Source organism: Diadema antillarum, unplaced genomic scaffold, assembly GCF_040938485.1.
Source record: "Diadema antillarum isolate AM-2024a unplaced genomic scaffold, OU_Dant_1.0 scf00000036, whole genome shotgun sequence".
Taxonomy (NCBI): domain Eukaryota; kingdom Metazoa; phylum Echinodermata; class Echinoidea; order Diadematoida; family Diadematidae; genus Diadema; species Diadema antillarum.
This window is the reverse complement of record NW_027270925.1, coordinates 3,124,477-3,139,644: the sequence shown is the minus strand read 5'-3', so window position 1 is coordinate 3,139,644 and position 15,168 is coordinate 3,124,477. Positions and strand designations below refer to the sequence as shown.

At 41.5% G+C, this 15,168-nt stretch overlaps 1 protein-coding gene across 1 annotated transcript in view; it reads right to left on the bottom strand.

The window, feature by feature from the left end:
- The window catches only part of LOC139745277 (WD repeat-containing and planar cell polarity effector protein fritz homolog), a 77,600-nt gene extending 68,090 nt beyond the window's left edge, over window positions 1-9,510 (bottom strand). The window contains exons 1-7 of the mRNA XM_071655681.1: window positions 9,431-9,510; window positions 8,823-8,867; window positions 7,734-7,775; window positions 6,816-6,886; window positions 4,045-4,222; window positions 2,396-2,532; window positions 664-741 (exon numbers count right to left, since the gene is read on the bottom strand). Of these exons, the coding sequence (XP_071511782.1) occupies window positions 664-741; window positions 2,396-2,532; window positions 4,045-4,222; window positions 6,816-6,886; window positions 7,734-7,775; window positions 8,823-8,867; window positions 9,431-9,491 (612 nt within the window). The 5' untranslated portion in view covers window positions 9,492-9,510. The remainder of the gene's footprint in view (window positions 1-663; window positions 742-2,395; window positions 2,533-4,044; window positions 4,223-6,815; window positions 6,887-7,733; window positions 7,776-8,822; window positions 8,868-9,430) is intronic.
- Between the last annotated feature and the right edge of the window lie 5,658 nt (window positions 9,511-15,168).

The following is a 15,168-nucleotide window of genomic DNA, read 5'->3' as shown; positions in this document are numbered from 1 at the left end:
TAATAATAATAATAATAATAATAATAATAATAATAATGATAATAATATAATCAATAACAAAAATGATTAAAAACCATAATAATACTCATCATCCTCATCACGATTACAACACAATAAGTAGGTACTTACAACAGTTTTCAAATAGGCGTCAAAGCTTTTTTTCCTTTTTTTTTTCGTCAAAGATTTTTAACAACCATGGAAATTAGTCATGATGCATACTGTAAAATGAGGAATTTTCTTGCCGCAAAAAAGGCAGTCGGCTCCAATTTGCGAAAAAATTCATGCCGCGAATATATCATGTTTTACAGTATTCCCTTTTACCTTTCTTCCTTACAAATGTCGAATCTTCATTCTCTTCAAAGAGGGTTTATCTGTGCTACAGGATACTTTATTCCATTATTGCAAACAAAAGACAAAAATCCCCACCAAATGAGTAGAACGAGTTGCCTTTTTGGGGACAATCTCAGCTCTCCCCCCACACACATATGCAAATGCCAGAAGGAGCATGTATACAGAGGGAATGTGCAGTATGGATCAATACTCAACTTATTGATTTCAGATCATCTTAAATATAAAGCCTTTCAAAAAGCAAAACTGCACTACATGCACACAGTGTATATGTGGTAAATCAACAGAGCAGTGGTGCTATCTCTTCAAACTTACCCATTCCTGGTTGGTGTTTACAGAAAGTGACCTTTTCAGTTTTCTGTTCTTTGGCCCCGGGAGATCCACATATGATACCTGATAATAGATACATGAATAAATAGAACAAGGAAAAGTAGAAATTACGCGGTGCGTAATATATGTCCCCGCCGGAAGTAGCATTTTGTAGCAAAATGTGCAATATAGGTCAAAAATCAAGGTCAAAGGTCAAAGAAGGCAAAGGTCAAAATTCTGTGTAAAGTTTTGAAGCCCTCACCTAGTGCCATCACATAAAGCAAACGGAATCGAAATCGGGTTAGAAATGGCGAAGGAGTAGCATTTTGTAGCCAATGTACAATATAGGTCAAAAATCAAGGTCAAAGGTCAAAGAAGGCAAAGGTCAAAATTCTGTGTAGAAGTTTTGAAGCCCTCACCTAGTGCCATCACATAAAGCAAACGGAATCGAAATCGGGTTAGAAATGGCGAAGGAGTAGCATTTTGTAGCAAAATGTACAATATAGGTCAAAAATCAAGGTCAAAGGTGAAAGAAGGCAAAGGTCACAATTCTGTGTAGGAGTTTTGAAGCCCTCACCTAGTGCCATCACATAAAGCAAACAAAATCGAAATCGGGTTAGAAATGGCGAAGGAGTAGCATTTTGTAGCAAAATGTACAATATAGGTCAAAAATCAAGGTCAAAGGTCAAAGAAGGCAAAGGTCAAAATTCTGTGTAGAAGTTTTGAAGCCCTCACCTAGTGCCATCACATAAAGCAAACGGAATCGAAATCGGGTTAGAAATGGCGAAGGAGTAGCATTTTGTAGCAAAATGTACAATATAGGTCAAAAATCAAGGTCAAAGGTCAAAGAAGTCAAAGGTCAAAATTCTGTGTAGAAGTTTTGAAGCCCTCACCTAGTGCCATCATATAAAGCAAACGGAATCGAAATCGGGTTAGAAATGGCGAAGAAGTAGCATTTTGTAGCAAAATGTACAATATAGGTCAAAGGTCAAGGTCAAAGGTCACGACTGAAATTCTGTGTAGAAGTTTCAAAGCTCCCATGTAGTGCTATCATATCAAGCAAACAGAATCAAAATTGGCTCATAAATGACAGAGAAGTAGCAAATTGAAGATTTTGATCACACACGGACGCACACACGGACACACGGACACACGGACGGACACACGGACGGACGGACACACACACGTACGGAGCCCGTTTCATAGTCCCCTGCTCGAACTCGTTCGGCGGGAGACACACGGACGGACGGACACACACACGTACGGAGCCCGTTTCATAGTCCCCTGCTCGAACTCGTTCGGCGGGGACAAAAACGAGAGTGATAAAACTTATTCCAGTTGATCCTAGGCCTAGCATACAAAAACGTGGTGGCGATCACTCCAGAAAAGAAAAGAACCCACAAAGGAAAGATATGCCCCAGTCATCACCATAATCCCATCAAGCACAAAGCAATCCCTGATAATCACTGAGGAATTAATAAGGAAATGCCACCGCAGGATTATACTTATTTTTTTGTCTAGATATAACCTCTTTGAGAGTCAACGACCACAGGTGCTTGGCCTTTTTTAGGCCCTTTCTAATTTTGCTCAAGAAATGCCCATGGAGTCAATTTATTATTTTTTTTCCCTTACAAATGTCTGTGCCAGGTAAAGGTATTTAACTGGACCACAAATCCTCAGCTACATGTATCTGCAAACAACAAAAGTATGACAGAGAAAAAAAACCAGGAAGTCTCACTTTGGGATCTACAGAGGACAACTTCTCCACCTTCTTCGCCGAATCACCGGACTGCGAGGGTTTCTTGCTGAAGAAGATGAAGGCGGCCTTGGGCTTGTCACTCCAGGTGCACATGATGAATGAGCTTGTCATGACAGCTACGGCAATGATAATACAATATGCAGTCAACTTCTTACAGACATTCTCAGCTTTCACAAATGCTAATTGGCACACATCTTATAGTACCTGCATAAATACATTTGTAATTCGCACTACCAAACTTTGAGAAATTTACCAGGTAACTTTGTGATCACTTTGCGAAATTTGCTCATCCGTTAACACTGATGGCAAAACATATTGAAGTTTCAGATCTCGATAAGTTCTTGAACTTTGGATCACCGGTGCAAATGTGCAACAAAGAAAAAAGCACCCACTGTCTAACAGCTGACTGACAAATGCAGTGAGTACTTGGGATATCGATAAGTCAAACTCTAATAAAATTTCAAGCTGTGTGCATTCAGACTGCACAAACTTAGGGAACATTTGTGGGGGTTCGAGAAATTTCCCTAATTTCAGTGGGAAGTTTCGCAACAAGTTTCATGAGAAGTTTTGGGGAAGTTTGCGTTCAGACTGGCCACTTAAACTCTGAGAACTTAAACTTTGAGAAGTTTTGCTAATGTAACTGTGACATTAAAGCTCTTTTAATGCCTTGAAAAGAAGTAACCTAATCAGATAGCTTGTTAAACAGTCTCTTCATCAGATTTTTCCCTCTTACCCTTTGAACATTCAGCCATTTTTTAAGTACATTTTCCATGGCCTCTACTGTTCATTCATGTGCATGCTATTGCTACACAAAACTATTACATTGGTGAACTCAAAATCTACATTGCTGCAATTCTTTCCAAGATGATGAATTATTCAGAGTGAATGATTTTGTTTACATCATCAGTATCCATTTTATTTAGACAATGATGAAATCACTTTCATATTCTTAAATCTTAATTTGTTATCAGGTTTCTAACCATTTCTGCAATAATCTTATAAATAGAATACAACGATCTACATATCACTGGGAAGAGCACAGATTTTCCAAACCAGAAGATCAATGTTTGGTGACTCTGTCATCATTATAGAAGCCAAAAATGCATTATTGAAAAAATCAAGACAACACAATGAAATCCCTCACAAACACTGCGTACATTGTAGTGATATGCCATCGTTTCTACTAACTGCTCTAAAGCAGCAACACAAGAGACATGTGTGAAGAGTCAGGCGCCCTCTCTGGCCAAGTCCCCCTAACTGATATCAACTGTCATATGGGGATAAAACACACATCAAGTATAATCCCACAAAATGAAGAGATATACATTGTAGTAGCAATAATTCCTTGTATTACCCTTTTTTTTGTGTATGAAGTTTTTCCCAAACCATACAAACACAGACTCTAATGTACAGTTAATAATGTGCATATGAACCAAAACCTACATAAACTGTCACTAAGTGCTCTAGTGTGCCCATTGGTATTGAGACACCCATCTCCATCATGACTGAGGAGCACTATGTTCAAGGTTTACATAACAAGCATTATTTATTACTCAACATTAGACTGAGTACATGGATCAGATTGTGACAAGCAGCTGCATATTTACACTGAGAAGCCCATCGCTCACCAGTGGTAATGTCTACAGGCACTTTTCCCTGGAGGCTGCGATCGATGACCAGGCGGTCGATGTCCCCACTGTGGGTGGCTATCTGGACAGATAGCACCACACAGTTGGCCAGCAAGAGTTGCACATGTTTCTGGGATCTCCACAGGGTGGCCACAACTTCATGTTGTGTGAGCAGCTCCTGTCATTGCATAAAGTATACAAACAAATCAGTGCATCTTTCTGAATGAACCATAACTCACAAATTGCAGGTATTTCTTGAACATAAAAAAATGGATGCAGGATTGGTGGAAAAGAAAATTAAGTACTGGTACTGTAAAAGCGGATATTTTCGCGTGAGTAATTTTTCATACTGTGCCCAGCAAGATGAAGTTCGCATGTTTTCAATTCAATGGAATTAAGATGTTACATAGTGGTACATATAACAAGCAAATATATTCCTGTGCATTTATTTTCGTGCTAGTCTCTGGCCACACGAAATGCACGAAAATTTACACTCTACAAAAATGTCCATTCTTACAGTAGTTGAGAGTGAATGGGTGAGCTGGTTTATAATGAACCACAAATCATACACTAGTGTAGTAGTAGGAGGAGCAGCAGTAGTATACTATCATAACAACAAGAATTAGAGTAGCAATAAAAAACATCAACAATAATGATACAGTCTTATTTACACTAGGCTGCCTCTTCTGTACAAGTGCTGCTCTTCCAAAAGGTCCTGTCATTACATTATCCTGGCCTATCAATGCACACAGTTTATAACGGAGCAAGCACACAATAAAAACATATGTAGGCCAAGGGCAAAAACACTGGGCAGGATTCAAACCCAGGGCCTCCAGGTCAGGTGTGCAGAGTATTTTCTGCTACACCACTTATTGTTTAATAGTACCCACCCAAAGTTATTCTATATAATGCCATATATTTAGCAACTCTAATTTTTGGGGAATCGGGACTTCTGACATTTTCGCATGTGATTAAATTCGCAATTGCGGAGTAAAGGCCTGAACGTAGAAACGTATGCATGCACGTCACATTCATGTCAAAATCAGAGGCAATATTTTCGTGTGTCTTTTAAATTCATGAATAGCACTGGATTCGTAAAATTTGGGAAATTTAAAACCTTGTAAAATATTCAGCGTATAGAGTAGTAGGTACAATGTACCTACATAAAGTGCACTGCCCTCTTCGGACCACACATTACTTTCCTGACCTGAAACAACCTCACTTGTCTTCAAGTGGCCCCTATTGTCTCCCCTCTGTCTAACCACAATCTGACTGGCTGGCTCTGTTCCTAGTAGACCTATAGCACACCCTATTTATGTGTTATTTGAAAGTTTGCATGGTGACGTATATGGAAACGAGAAGTTTGTGGTAACCACCATGTGCATGTAGTTCATAAAAGGACTGCTGGTTGGTGAGAGAAGAACTTGGCGAGAAGTGAGTGTAAAGAAGGCAAATAGTGACAGTCAAAGGACAGTGTTCTTTCAATGACTACATAAATACAGTTTTACCATAAACCTCTCTTCCTCAGCACATCCTTTACTGGTATCATCCTTGGACCTACCTTCCCACTGAGGTACATCCTTTCCTGAAATAATCTAAACAACTACACATCATGGATGATACCACATCCACTCACACCTTTTCCTCTACTGTTCATATGATTTTCTCTGTGCCAAACCAACTTGGTCAAACCATACCACACACCGATTTCCACAAAAACTACTGTATACGCCGAATATTTCGTGAGGTTGTTACTTTCGCGAATTTTGTGAGTCAGGTGCTATGTGCGAAATTAAAGACACATGAAAATATTGACTCTGATCCCGTTGTGAATGTGACGTACGCGTGTGCACTTCTCCGTTCAGTACAGGATTCCACGATCACAAATCTAATCACTCGCGAAATTGTCGGGAATTCCCGATTCGCGAAAATTTTGACTTGCGAAATATATGGCGTATACAATATTTAAGTTACATATAATATACATTCAACCAGTCAGGATTTGATCACAATTCTGCTAGGGGAGAAGATCTTCTCCAGCTATAATGGAAAGTCTGAGATGCTCCTGGCTGAGCTGCATTGGCTTCCAAGCAAGAACAGAATTGATTTTAAGATCCTATTGCTCTATTTTAAGGCCATTCATGATCAGGCCCCAGAATACCTGTCTCCCCTTAATCAAGCGGCGGCAGCCTCACCCTGGCCTGCGCTCATCTGGTCTTATTCTCCAGATGCCACTTACCGGTACACATCTCAAGGGATATGGAGACATGGGCATTTTCCTCTATTATTCCTCGCCTAAGGAACTCCCTCCCATCTTTTCTCCATGAAATTGACGAACTGGAGCACTTCAAAGCCTCACTCAAGACTGACATCTTTCACCAGGTATTCCACTGCTAATGTCTCTCTTGGAGGAGTCTACGCCTTTGAATGTTTCTACAACAGATATATGGCACTATACAAATGCTGTGGATCATCATCGTCATCATCATCAATTCAGATCTTACTTGGTATTGGCCACAGCGTGCTACTCTCTGATCAGTTGTCATCCACATACTCTTCCAATATTGTAACATGTATTCTAATGATGTGAGATTGCGCTGAAACCGACTCATCTTTGATCCAAGCTTGGACATTGAGAATGAAGTCAACTTTCATCTATATGCATTTGGTTTTGTGACTCACTTTCATCAGTGTTGGACACCCAAGGCATATCATACACAAGAGAGAACACAATGAAAAGCAATTCCTTACACAACAATAGCTCCACTTACCTCAGCTTCTTTGAGAATATCCCTCAGCTTATCGGGCCTCCTGTTCTTTGGCGTCCATACTTGATCCCGGCCTAGATATCCATGTAAACAAACAGCAACAAAAACAACATAACACAAAAATGGCCAGGCATCTTATAACACAAAACGAGTGATGTAAAACCTTTATGACCAGTCTCAGTGCAATTTGTATTTTCATCACAGTCAATATTGTGTATGTCCATGTATGAATTTTCTTTCTCTGCAATAAATAGAGGAAAATCATCAACGTACACTTGTTCCTTGTAACAGAACTGCTTTAATATTCTGCACTGATTCAATTCATTGCATCACTTTCAAATTCATCTTTAAGTCAATGAATAAGCATATCAAATACTAGCAAATTGTACATCAAAATAAAATTTGATTTAGGTCCAAGGATAAAACTCAGGATAAGGATAAAACTCAGGCTTACAAACTTTCTATTAACAATTTGGATTTTTTTTTCTTTCTAGATTATATTAGTTGACTATCCGCTTTGCATTCTTTACAGCAGAATACAAACATATTCAACCATGACATATACTTACAAAAGCCAGTCTTATTTGAAAAGACTACATAATGAGGAAACTGTTTTAAAAAGAACTACAAGAATTAGAATGCACAAAAAACAAAACAAATTTGCATCTCCTACTAAACACATTTCTTCTTTAGATATATCATATGATCTCTAAAATACATGTTAGTCAAAACAGTACAGCACAAGCAATATCAAAAGTATGTCTTCATTTCTTTTTTCTGACAAGATTGAAAATGATAACATTTGTTGCAAAGATAAATGACACTATCAAAGATAAAGCTTTAAAGTGAACAGGTTATTTCCCAATTTGGCATCCAATCATATGATCAGTGTTGTCCTTGTAATAATGTGCAATGACTTACTCTCCAAATACTGCTGCTTCTGGTCCATATAACCAGTATTAACTGTGAAAGAAAATACAAAGAAAATGACCGCATAAATGATATTGAACTGTACATTACACCATCACAATACGTACACACCAATTAGTGGTACAACTAGCAAATATGTTTCACTTAATAATACAATTAGCAGCCCTACTATCAAATTAGCAGATTGTGAGTCTTGACCCATTTATGCTTCAAGAATTTTCCTTTCTTAATTCTCAATGCATCCTGTCTTGTAATATATTTTGCTTTTCCCATGACACAGCCACATATTTATTATATACCTTGTTGGTGAATTATCAAAATCCTCTGAATTCCTAATTCATGCCGGATTCCTAAATTTGGATTAGATTTTAAATAAAAGGTTCCTGTTTATCTCTAAGCATTGCAGTCTTTTTTTAATTTGTGTAGAGTCATGAATTTCAAAGGCATGGTACAGTATTGGTGGAGATGAGAATTGGGCTTTTAACTTTTTGCGAGATTCCAAGAAAACACTTATGAAATAGTACAGAGTATACCATTTTAAGAGGAATTCAAAATTTATTTGATGAAAATCGGGTTTGGAATGACTGAAACATCCAAAAACAAAGTAAAACAAAGCGATCGTAATAAAGTGTGGGTCCCACATTTATTAGAATCGCTCTGTTTTGGATATCTCAGCCATTTCAAAACCAATTTTCATCAAATAAACATTGAATTTCTCATGGAATCACATGCTCTTTCATATTTCATGAAAGGTTTCTCATTACCTCACCAAACAATGTTAGAAACCTGAAATTAGATCTCAACCAAAAGTATACGATCCCTTTAACCTATTCAATCTTATCTTTCTTCAGTAAAAGATATGCATTGTGATTCTGAAGTGCCAATCTTAATAAATTATGATAAATTTTGTAGCAAAATTCACTCAGAGCTTGATGCACTAATAGCAGGCTTTACTTTCAATCAAGTCCTGTTTATCTCTTCCTTGACCTGTAGAATTACATGAATACACTAGAACTAAGAATCCTACTATTCTTGGAGCACTCAAAAATCAAATGTTTGCATAAATTGTATGTTTCTTACCAATATCTCCTTTGTCATGGTACACATGACAGCTGATATTGCTATCTGTTGATTTAAAAAAAAAAGATAGGAACATGTCATCAGTTGTTTGTGATACCATAATACCTATACATGTCTCAAATCCATTCACAAATTCAAATATTTATACATACTAGTGCATTCACTTCTTCCTAAAATCTTACCGGGTGAGAGTTTGTCTGAAGTTATTTCCTGTGTCATCACATAATTGTTGTCATTTGTAGTTCATTAATCAATATGAAGTGAAAAATCTTTTCTTTCTTTCTAATTCCAATTTTCTACATATGGCATCTCTTATGCAACACAAAACTTAAGAAATATTCATTGAAAGGACACAAGATACATTGTACATTCTGGAACAAACTTGCATCAGAACCTAACATTTTTGGGAAACACTTCCCGTCAAAGGCATGCCAAAATGAAGTGTCAGCTGTTTGCAGACACAACTATTTCTCACTAAATCTGTGTGATGGCTAGGTCATTCTGTGTACTGCTCAGTGCAAGAGAGAAATGTAGAGGGGGATACAATGGATAATAGAAGCACGATTATTCTGGTAATCTGATTTTAATCCATCACTTTCCGCACATACCTCTTATTCCATAGCCACCTTTGATCGACCAAATGTACAGCTCTACCAAACATCCTGCCATGGAGTCAACCTAGAATGGGTATAAATATATCAACAAAAAGAATGATGTACAGCAAAATTAATATCCATTCATATACATGGCACTGAAATGAATGCAATTTCAAAGGTAGTACTAGATTGAATAAGGAGGCATGAAAGCATTTTTCCTTCTTAAAATCATATCTTTAAAGTGACACACAGCATTGAAAACTGGAGGTTTATAAATGTTTCAGCTCGTGGAAATCCAGTATTATGAAATTCCTTACAAAGATTTCTATTTACTAAGCTTTTCATAGGATAACAATAATGGGTGTGGCTTGATAACAGCTGCGACTTTTTTTTTCAAATATATCTTTGTAGGCTGTGCTGACTCAGATCATCTCTTCAAGGCAATGTCATTACCATCTGAGAGACAGTAATGAAAGTGTGATGATTGGCAGCAAATTCTTTAAAGAACATATCTTGACAAAAGTTACTGCAGACAAGGTTAAATGGCTTGATTGGGCAGTTTGTCATTGTTGTTGGTTTGTTGTTTTCTTTTGTTTTTGTTTTTTTTTTGGGGGGGTACGACTGAAAAAACAAAACAACAACAGATAATCTCTTTCCTACATCCATCTTTAGTTTGGTTGCATCTTGACAATGAAAGTGGTTCAAATGAAGGCAAGGTTTAGGAATTAGGAGACACTCCCTAACAATTACAAGGAAAGTTAGATATCTCTACTTCATCAAACAACATCCATAATAATGTGTTTACATTCTTTTTTTCTGTTACTCTCTGTGAATGATGGACTTATCAATGTAGACCCCACTCCTGGGTACCTTGGGATGGCCGGGACTAGTATTGAGTCACACTTTTTCTAGTATAGATCTGCAGTTTGTTTGTTTTTTAGAAATCTCCGGCCAAATCCTCAACAGGCCAGGCAGTATTTGAGGCACTCAAATATATTCCTCAAATGTCAATGTTTGTCCTCAAATCCTAGTACTCAATAGCAGTACATTTCCAACTCACTCATAATTGTAGGCAATATAAATGAATTTGGGGTACCCTCAACAAACTCTGTGGCATGACGACATTCCCAAATCTCAACCCACCTGGGGAACAAAAAAAAAATGAATCTCCCCAGACAAAACCCAGTACACCTCAGTAGGCCTATATTCCTGATCAACCCGTACCAAAAAATGCTAAAATCCCCACGCCAGTATATTGTTATGTAGACATGTACATGTATACTACTGATGGTTAAAGCGCAATAGCACCAACTAGTGTTCATTGTAATACGGATCTGTGACTGGCACTACTGATGACAATCACGAATAAAACCACTCTTTATACGATCAAAGATCATCCAGTATTTCTCTTCATAATTGCGTGGTGGCAGCGCTGGATCACTACCCACAGCCTAAGTGAAATCTTGCCCGCCTCTGAGAGGAGTTTTGCTGGAAATAAACAGCCAGGTCCACTGTAAACGTAAGTTTTTACAAGGACTTACAGTTATCACGTACCTTTGTAGTTGGCCAGTAGTGTACAGTCCCACACATCTAAAATGGCGTGTGCTATGCCCAAGGTGCCCAAACAATGGTGCCTGGGCAAGATAGAGACTATCACCTCATTCGAAAGTTGGAGACAGAATCTCCTGTACACTCTAAACCTAGATCCCCACTTTGCACCGTTTCTCGGTGAGTCAGTGACATGGTCAAAAAAGACAAAGGCAAATCCAAATAGAGGTTTCCTTGATGACAATAGCTCTGTCCCCTCAGAATCTCGCAAGACGGCTCAACAAAAGGCGGTCATGCTTGATCTCATGCTTGGCCAGATTGCAAATTTCTGTCCTGTGATTGCCAGGAACTGCATAGTGCGCAATTCTACCTCACTCAATGACATTTGGTCAACAATTCGCCTTCACTATGGCTTTCAGTCAACAGGAGCTCATTTCATTGATTTTTCTGACATCAAGTTAGAAACCGATGAAAGACCTGAAGACCTGTATCAAAGGATACTTGCCTTCGTAGAGGATAACCTTCTGACCTCAGGTGGGGGAATCACTCACCACGGTGAGCCCATCAAGGAAGATGAGGAGCTTACGCCAACTATCGAAAACTTCATAGTGCTGCATTGGCTCCAGTTGTTACATCCTGATCTCCCACAAATAGTCAAGCAAAGATATGGTACAGATCTCCGGTCACGTACCCTTGCTTCTCTCAAGCCTGAGATTTCTCAAGCCCTTACCAGTCTCCTCGAGTCAGTTGAATGTTCTAGAGCCATGCGTGCTGCTGCCTTTCCCCCGCGCAGTCGTAGTCAGTCTACTCCTAGGCGTCCCCAACCGCAATTTCAAAGTCGATCCCGCGCCAAGCCTGCTAAGTCCTGCCCCCTCTGCCTTCAGGCCGGTCGCCCTAGCAGTCACTTTCTCAGTGTGTGTCCCTATCTCCCTGACTCTGATAGGCAGTACATGGCTAAAGCCCGCCAAGTCGCAAAGATTTTTGACAATGATGAGATACTTGCCGATAGCATTGACCCCCAGGATTTTCAGGTTGATCCAGGTACCCACTCTGGTGTAGATGGTGAGGAACCCTCCACTACACTCCGTGTGCAAGTGCGTCAGTCCCCTTACTTTGATGCCTTTTACAAGCATCATGCTGTCCGTATCACTGTTGATAGTGGTGCTACAGGAAACATGCTGCGTGCCTCCACAGCATATGCCTTCGGTTGTACTGTGACTCCCACATCCCAGTCAGCTCGCCAAGCTGATGGCTCGTCCCCCTTGGAGGTTGTTGGTGAAACTCGTCTCACCTTTTCTCGTGATCGACATGTCTTCCATTTTGAGGGCTTAGTTGTGGAGAATCTCGATGTTGAGGTCCTCGCTGGGACTCCATTTATGGAGCGCAATGATGTAGCTCTTCGACCCGCTAAGCGCCAGATTACACTGGATGATGGCACAGTGTATGTGTATGGCTCCACTGGAAAGTCCAAAGTTGGTCATGCTGTGCGACGTGCACACGTTCTCCGTGCTCCTGCAACAACCACAACTCTCTGGCCAGGGGAGTTCCTTGAGCTTGAGTTGCCTTCCCAGTTTGAGTCTGATGAGATCCTTGCTGTAGAGCCGCGCACAGACTCCCCACCTACCTCCCCCTTGCAGGATTGCTTCCCGGTTCCCCAAGTGGTCCCCAGCATAGCCGGTAGGATCCGCATTCCCAATCTATCTGATGCTCCCTGCGTTATTCGCCACCATTCCCATTTGTGCCAGGTCAACCCCATGGGCATGGAAGATACAGAGCAGTTGCAATCACCTATGTCTGATCAGCAGGCAAAATCTGCCCAGCCTCCTGGGAATCGATCCACAAGCCGATCTTTTGAGTCAGTGGCTGTTGATCCAGACGGGGTTCTCCCCTCTCAGACAAGGCGCGCCTTCCAGGCACTTCACTCTAGATATGATGGAGTGTTCACTTCATCATTCAAGGGCTATAATGGTGCGTCCGGACCATTCCAGGCTGTTGTGAACATGGGCCCAGTGCAACCACCTCAGCGTAAGGGCAGACTCCCGTTGTATTCCCGTGACAAGCTTGTTGAGTTGCAGGAAAAGTTTGATGACCTCGAGAAACTTGGCATTTTTGCACAGCCTGAGGATATTGGCGTCACTGTCGAGTACGTCAACCCGTCTTTCCTGGTCAAGAAACCCAGTGGAGGTCACCGGTTGGTCACAGCTTTCGCTGATGTGGGTCGCTATTCCAAGCCCCAGCCTTCAGTCTTACCAGATGTTGATTCCACATTACGTAAGATTGGTCAGTGGAAATATCTTGTGGCATCCGACCTTGCCAGCGCTTTCTATCAAATACCTCTCTCCCAGGAGTCAATGAAATACTGTGGTGTGGCTACACCCTTCCGAGGTATTCGTGTCTATACCCGTTGTGCAATGGGAATGCCAGGTTCTGAGACTGCCTTGGAGGAATTGATGTGTCGAGTACTTGGGGACTTGTTGGTTGAAGGTATCGTTGTCAAGTTGGCAGATGACTTGTACTGTGGTGCTGACACACCGCAAGCCCTGTTACAGAATTGGTCTCGGGTGCTACAGGCCCTTGCTGCCAATGGCCTCCACCTATCCCCGACCAAGACTACAGTATGTCCCAAGACTACCACTATCCTAGGGTGGATATGGTCGGAAGGAACCCTTCGCGCAAGTCCACACAGGATGTCAACATTGTCAACCTGCTCTCCTCCCACTACAGTGAAAGGTATGAGATCTTTCATTGGTGCGTACAAGATGCTTGCTCGTGTGCTCCCCAGTTGTGCTGCATACTTGAGCCCCCTTGATGACTCCATTGCTGGCTTCAAATCACAAGACCATATCCACTGGACAGATGAGTTGCATGATGCCTTCAACAAGGCTCAGACTGCCATTCAGTCCTCACGAACCATCACACTCCCACGCCCCTCTGACCAGTTGTGGATTGTCACAGATGGGGCTGTCAAAAAACATGGCCTTGGTGCAACAATGTACGTGACACGAGATCAGAAGCCTCTTGTTGCTGGCTTCTTTAGCGCTAAGCTGCATGGTCGCCAGGTTACCTGGCTCCCCTGTGAGGTTGAGGCGCTGTCTATTGCCACGGCCACCAAACATTTCAGCCCGTATATCATTCAATCACGTCACCCTGTGTGTATCCTCTCTGACAGCAAACCATGTGTTCAAGCATATGAAAAGCTGTGTCGTGGAGAGTTTTCAGCTAGTCCAAGGGTTTCCACGTTCCTAACAACTGTGAGCCGATACCAGGTGTCTATTCGCCATCTGGCTGGCTCTGCAAATGTCCCTGCAGACTTTGCCAGTAGAAACGCTCCTCCCTGCCATGAGTCCAAGTGTCAAGTGTGCTCGTTTATCACCCAGTTGGAGGGTGCTGCTGTTCATCGCAGTACCATAGAAGATGTTCTTTCTGGCCGTACACGCATTCCATTTACATCCCGCAACGCATGGGGGCGGATTCAGTCAGAGTGTCCAGACCTCCGCCGTACGCATGCTCACCTCAAGCAGGGTACCCGCCCGTCGAAGAAGCTGACGGATATTCGTGATGTGAAGCGCTATCTCCAAGTTGCTACTATAGCTGGGGATGGCCTTCTTGTCGTCCGGCAGGAACGTGCATTTCAGCCACGACAAGAGCGTATTGTCATTCCCCGCAAGGTGCTTCCTGGCATCCTTACTGCTCTCCATCTCCAACTGAGCCACCCTACCCCACACCAGCTCAGACAGGTGGTTTCTCGCTATTTCTTTGCCTTGGACCTAGATGCAGCTATTCAACAAGTCACCCAGGGTTGCCATGGCTGTCTTTCTCTTCGGAATGTCCCTCATGCTGCAACACCCCAGACCACATGTGATCCGCCAAGCGTAGTGGGTGTATCCTTCGGGGCAGATGTCATAAAACGCGCTCGACAGCTCATCTTTGTCCTCAGAGAGACCGTCACATCATATACTTCAAGTCTCCTTATACATGATGAACGCACTGAGACCCTGCGTGATGCTCTACTCCAGTTATGCCCACCTCTCCGGCCACTAGAGGGTCCTCTTGCTGTAGTGCGCACAGATTCAGCCCCAGGTTTTGCAGCCCTCCGAGATGATCAGGTCCTCCATAGGCAGGGGATTACGATAGAGCTAGGTCATACGAAAAATGTTAACAAGAATCCCGTCTCCGAAAAAGCTGTTCGTGAGCTAGAGGAT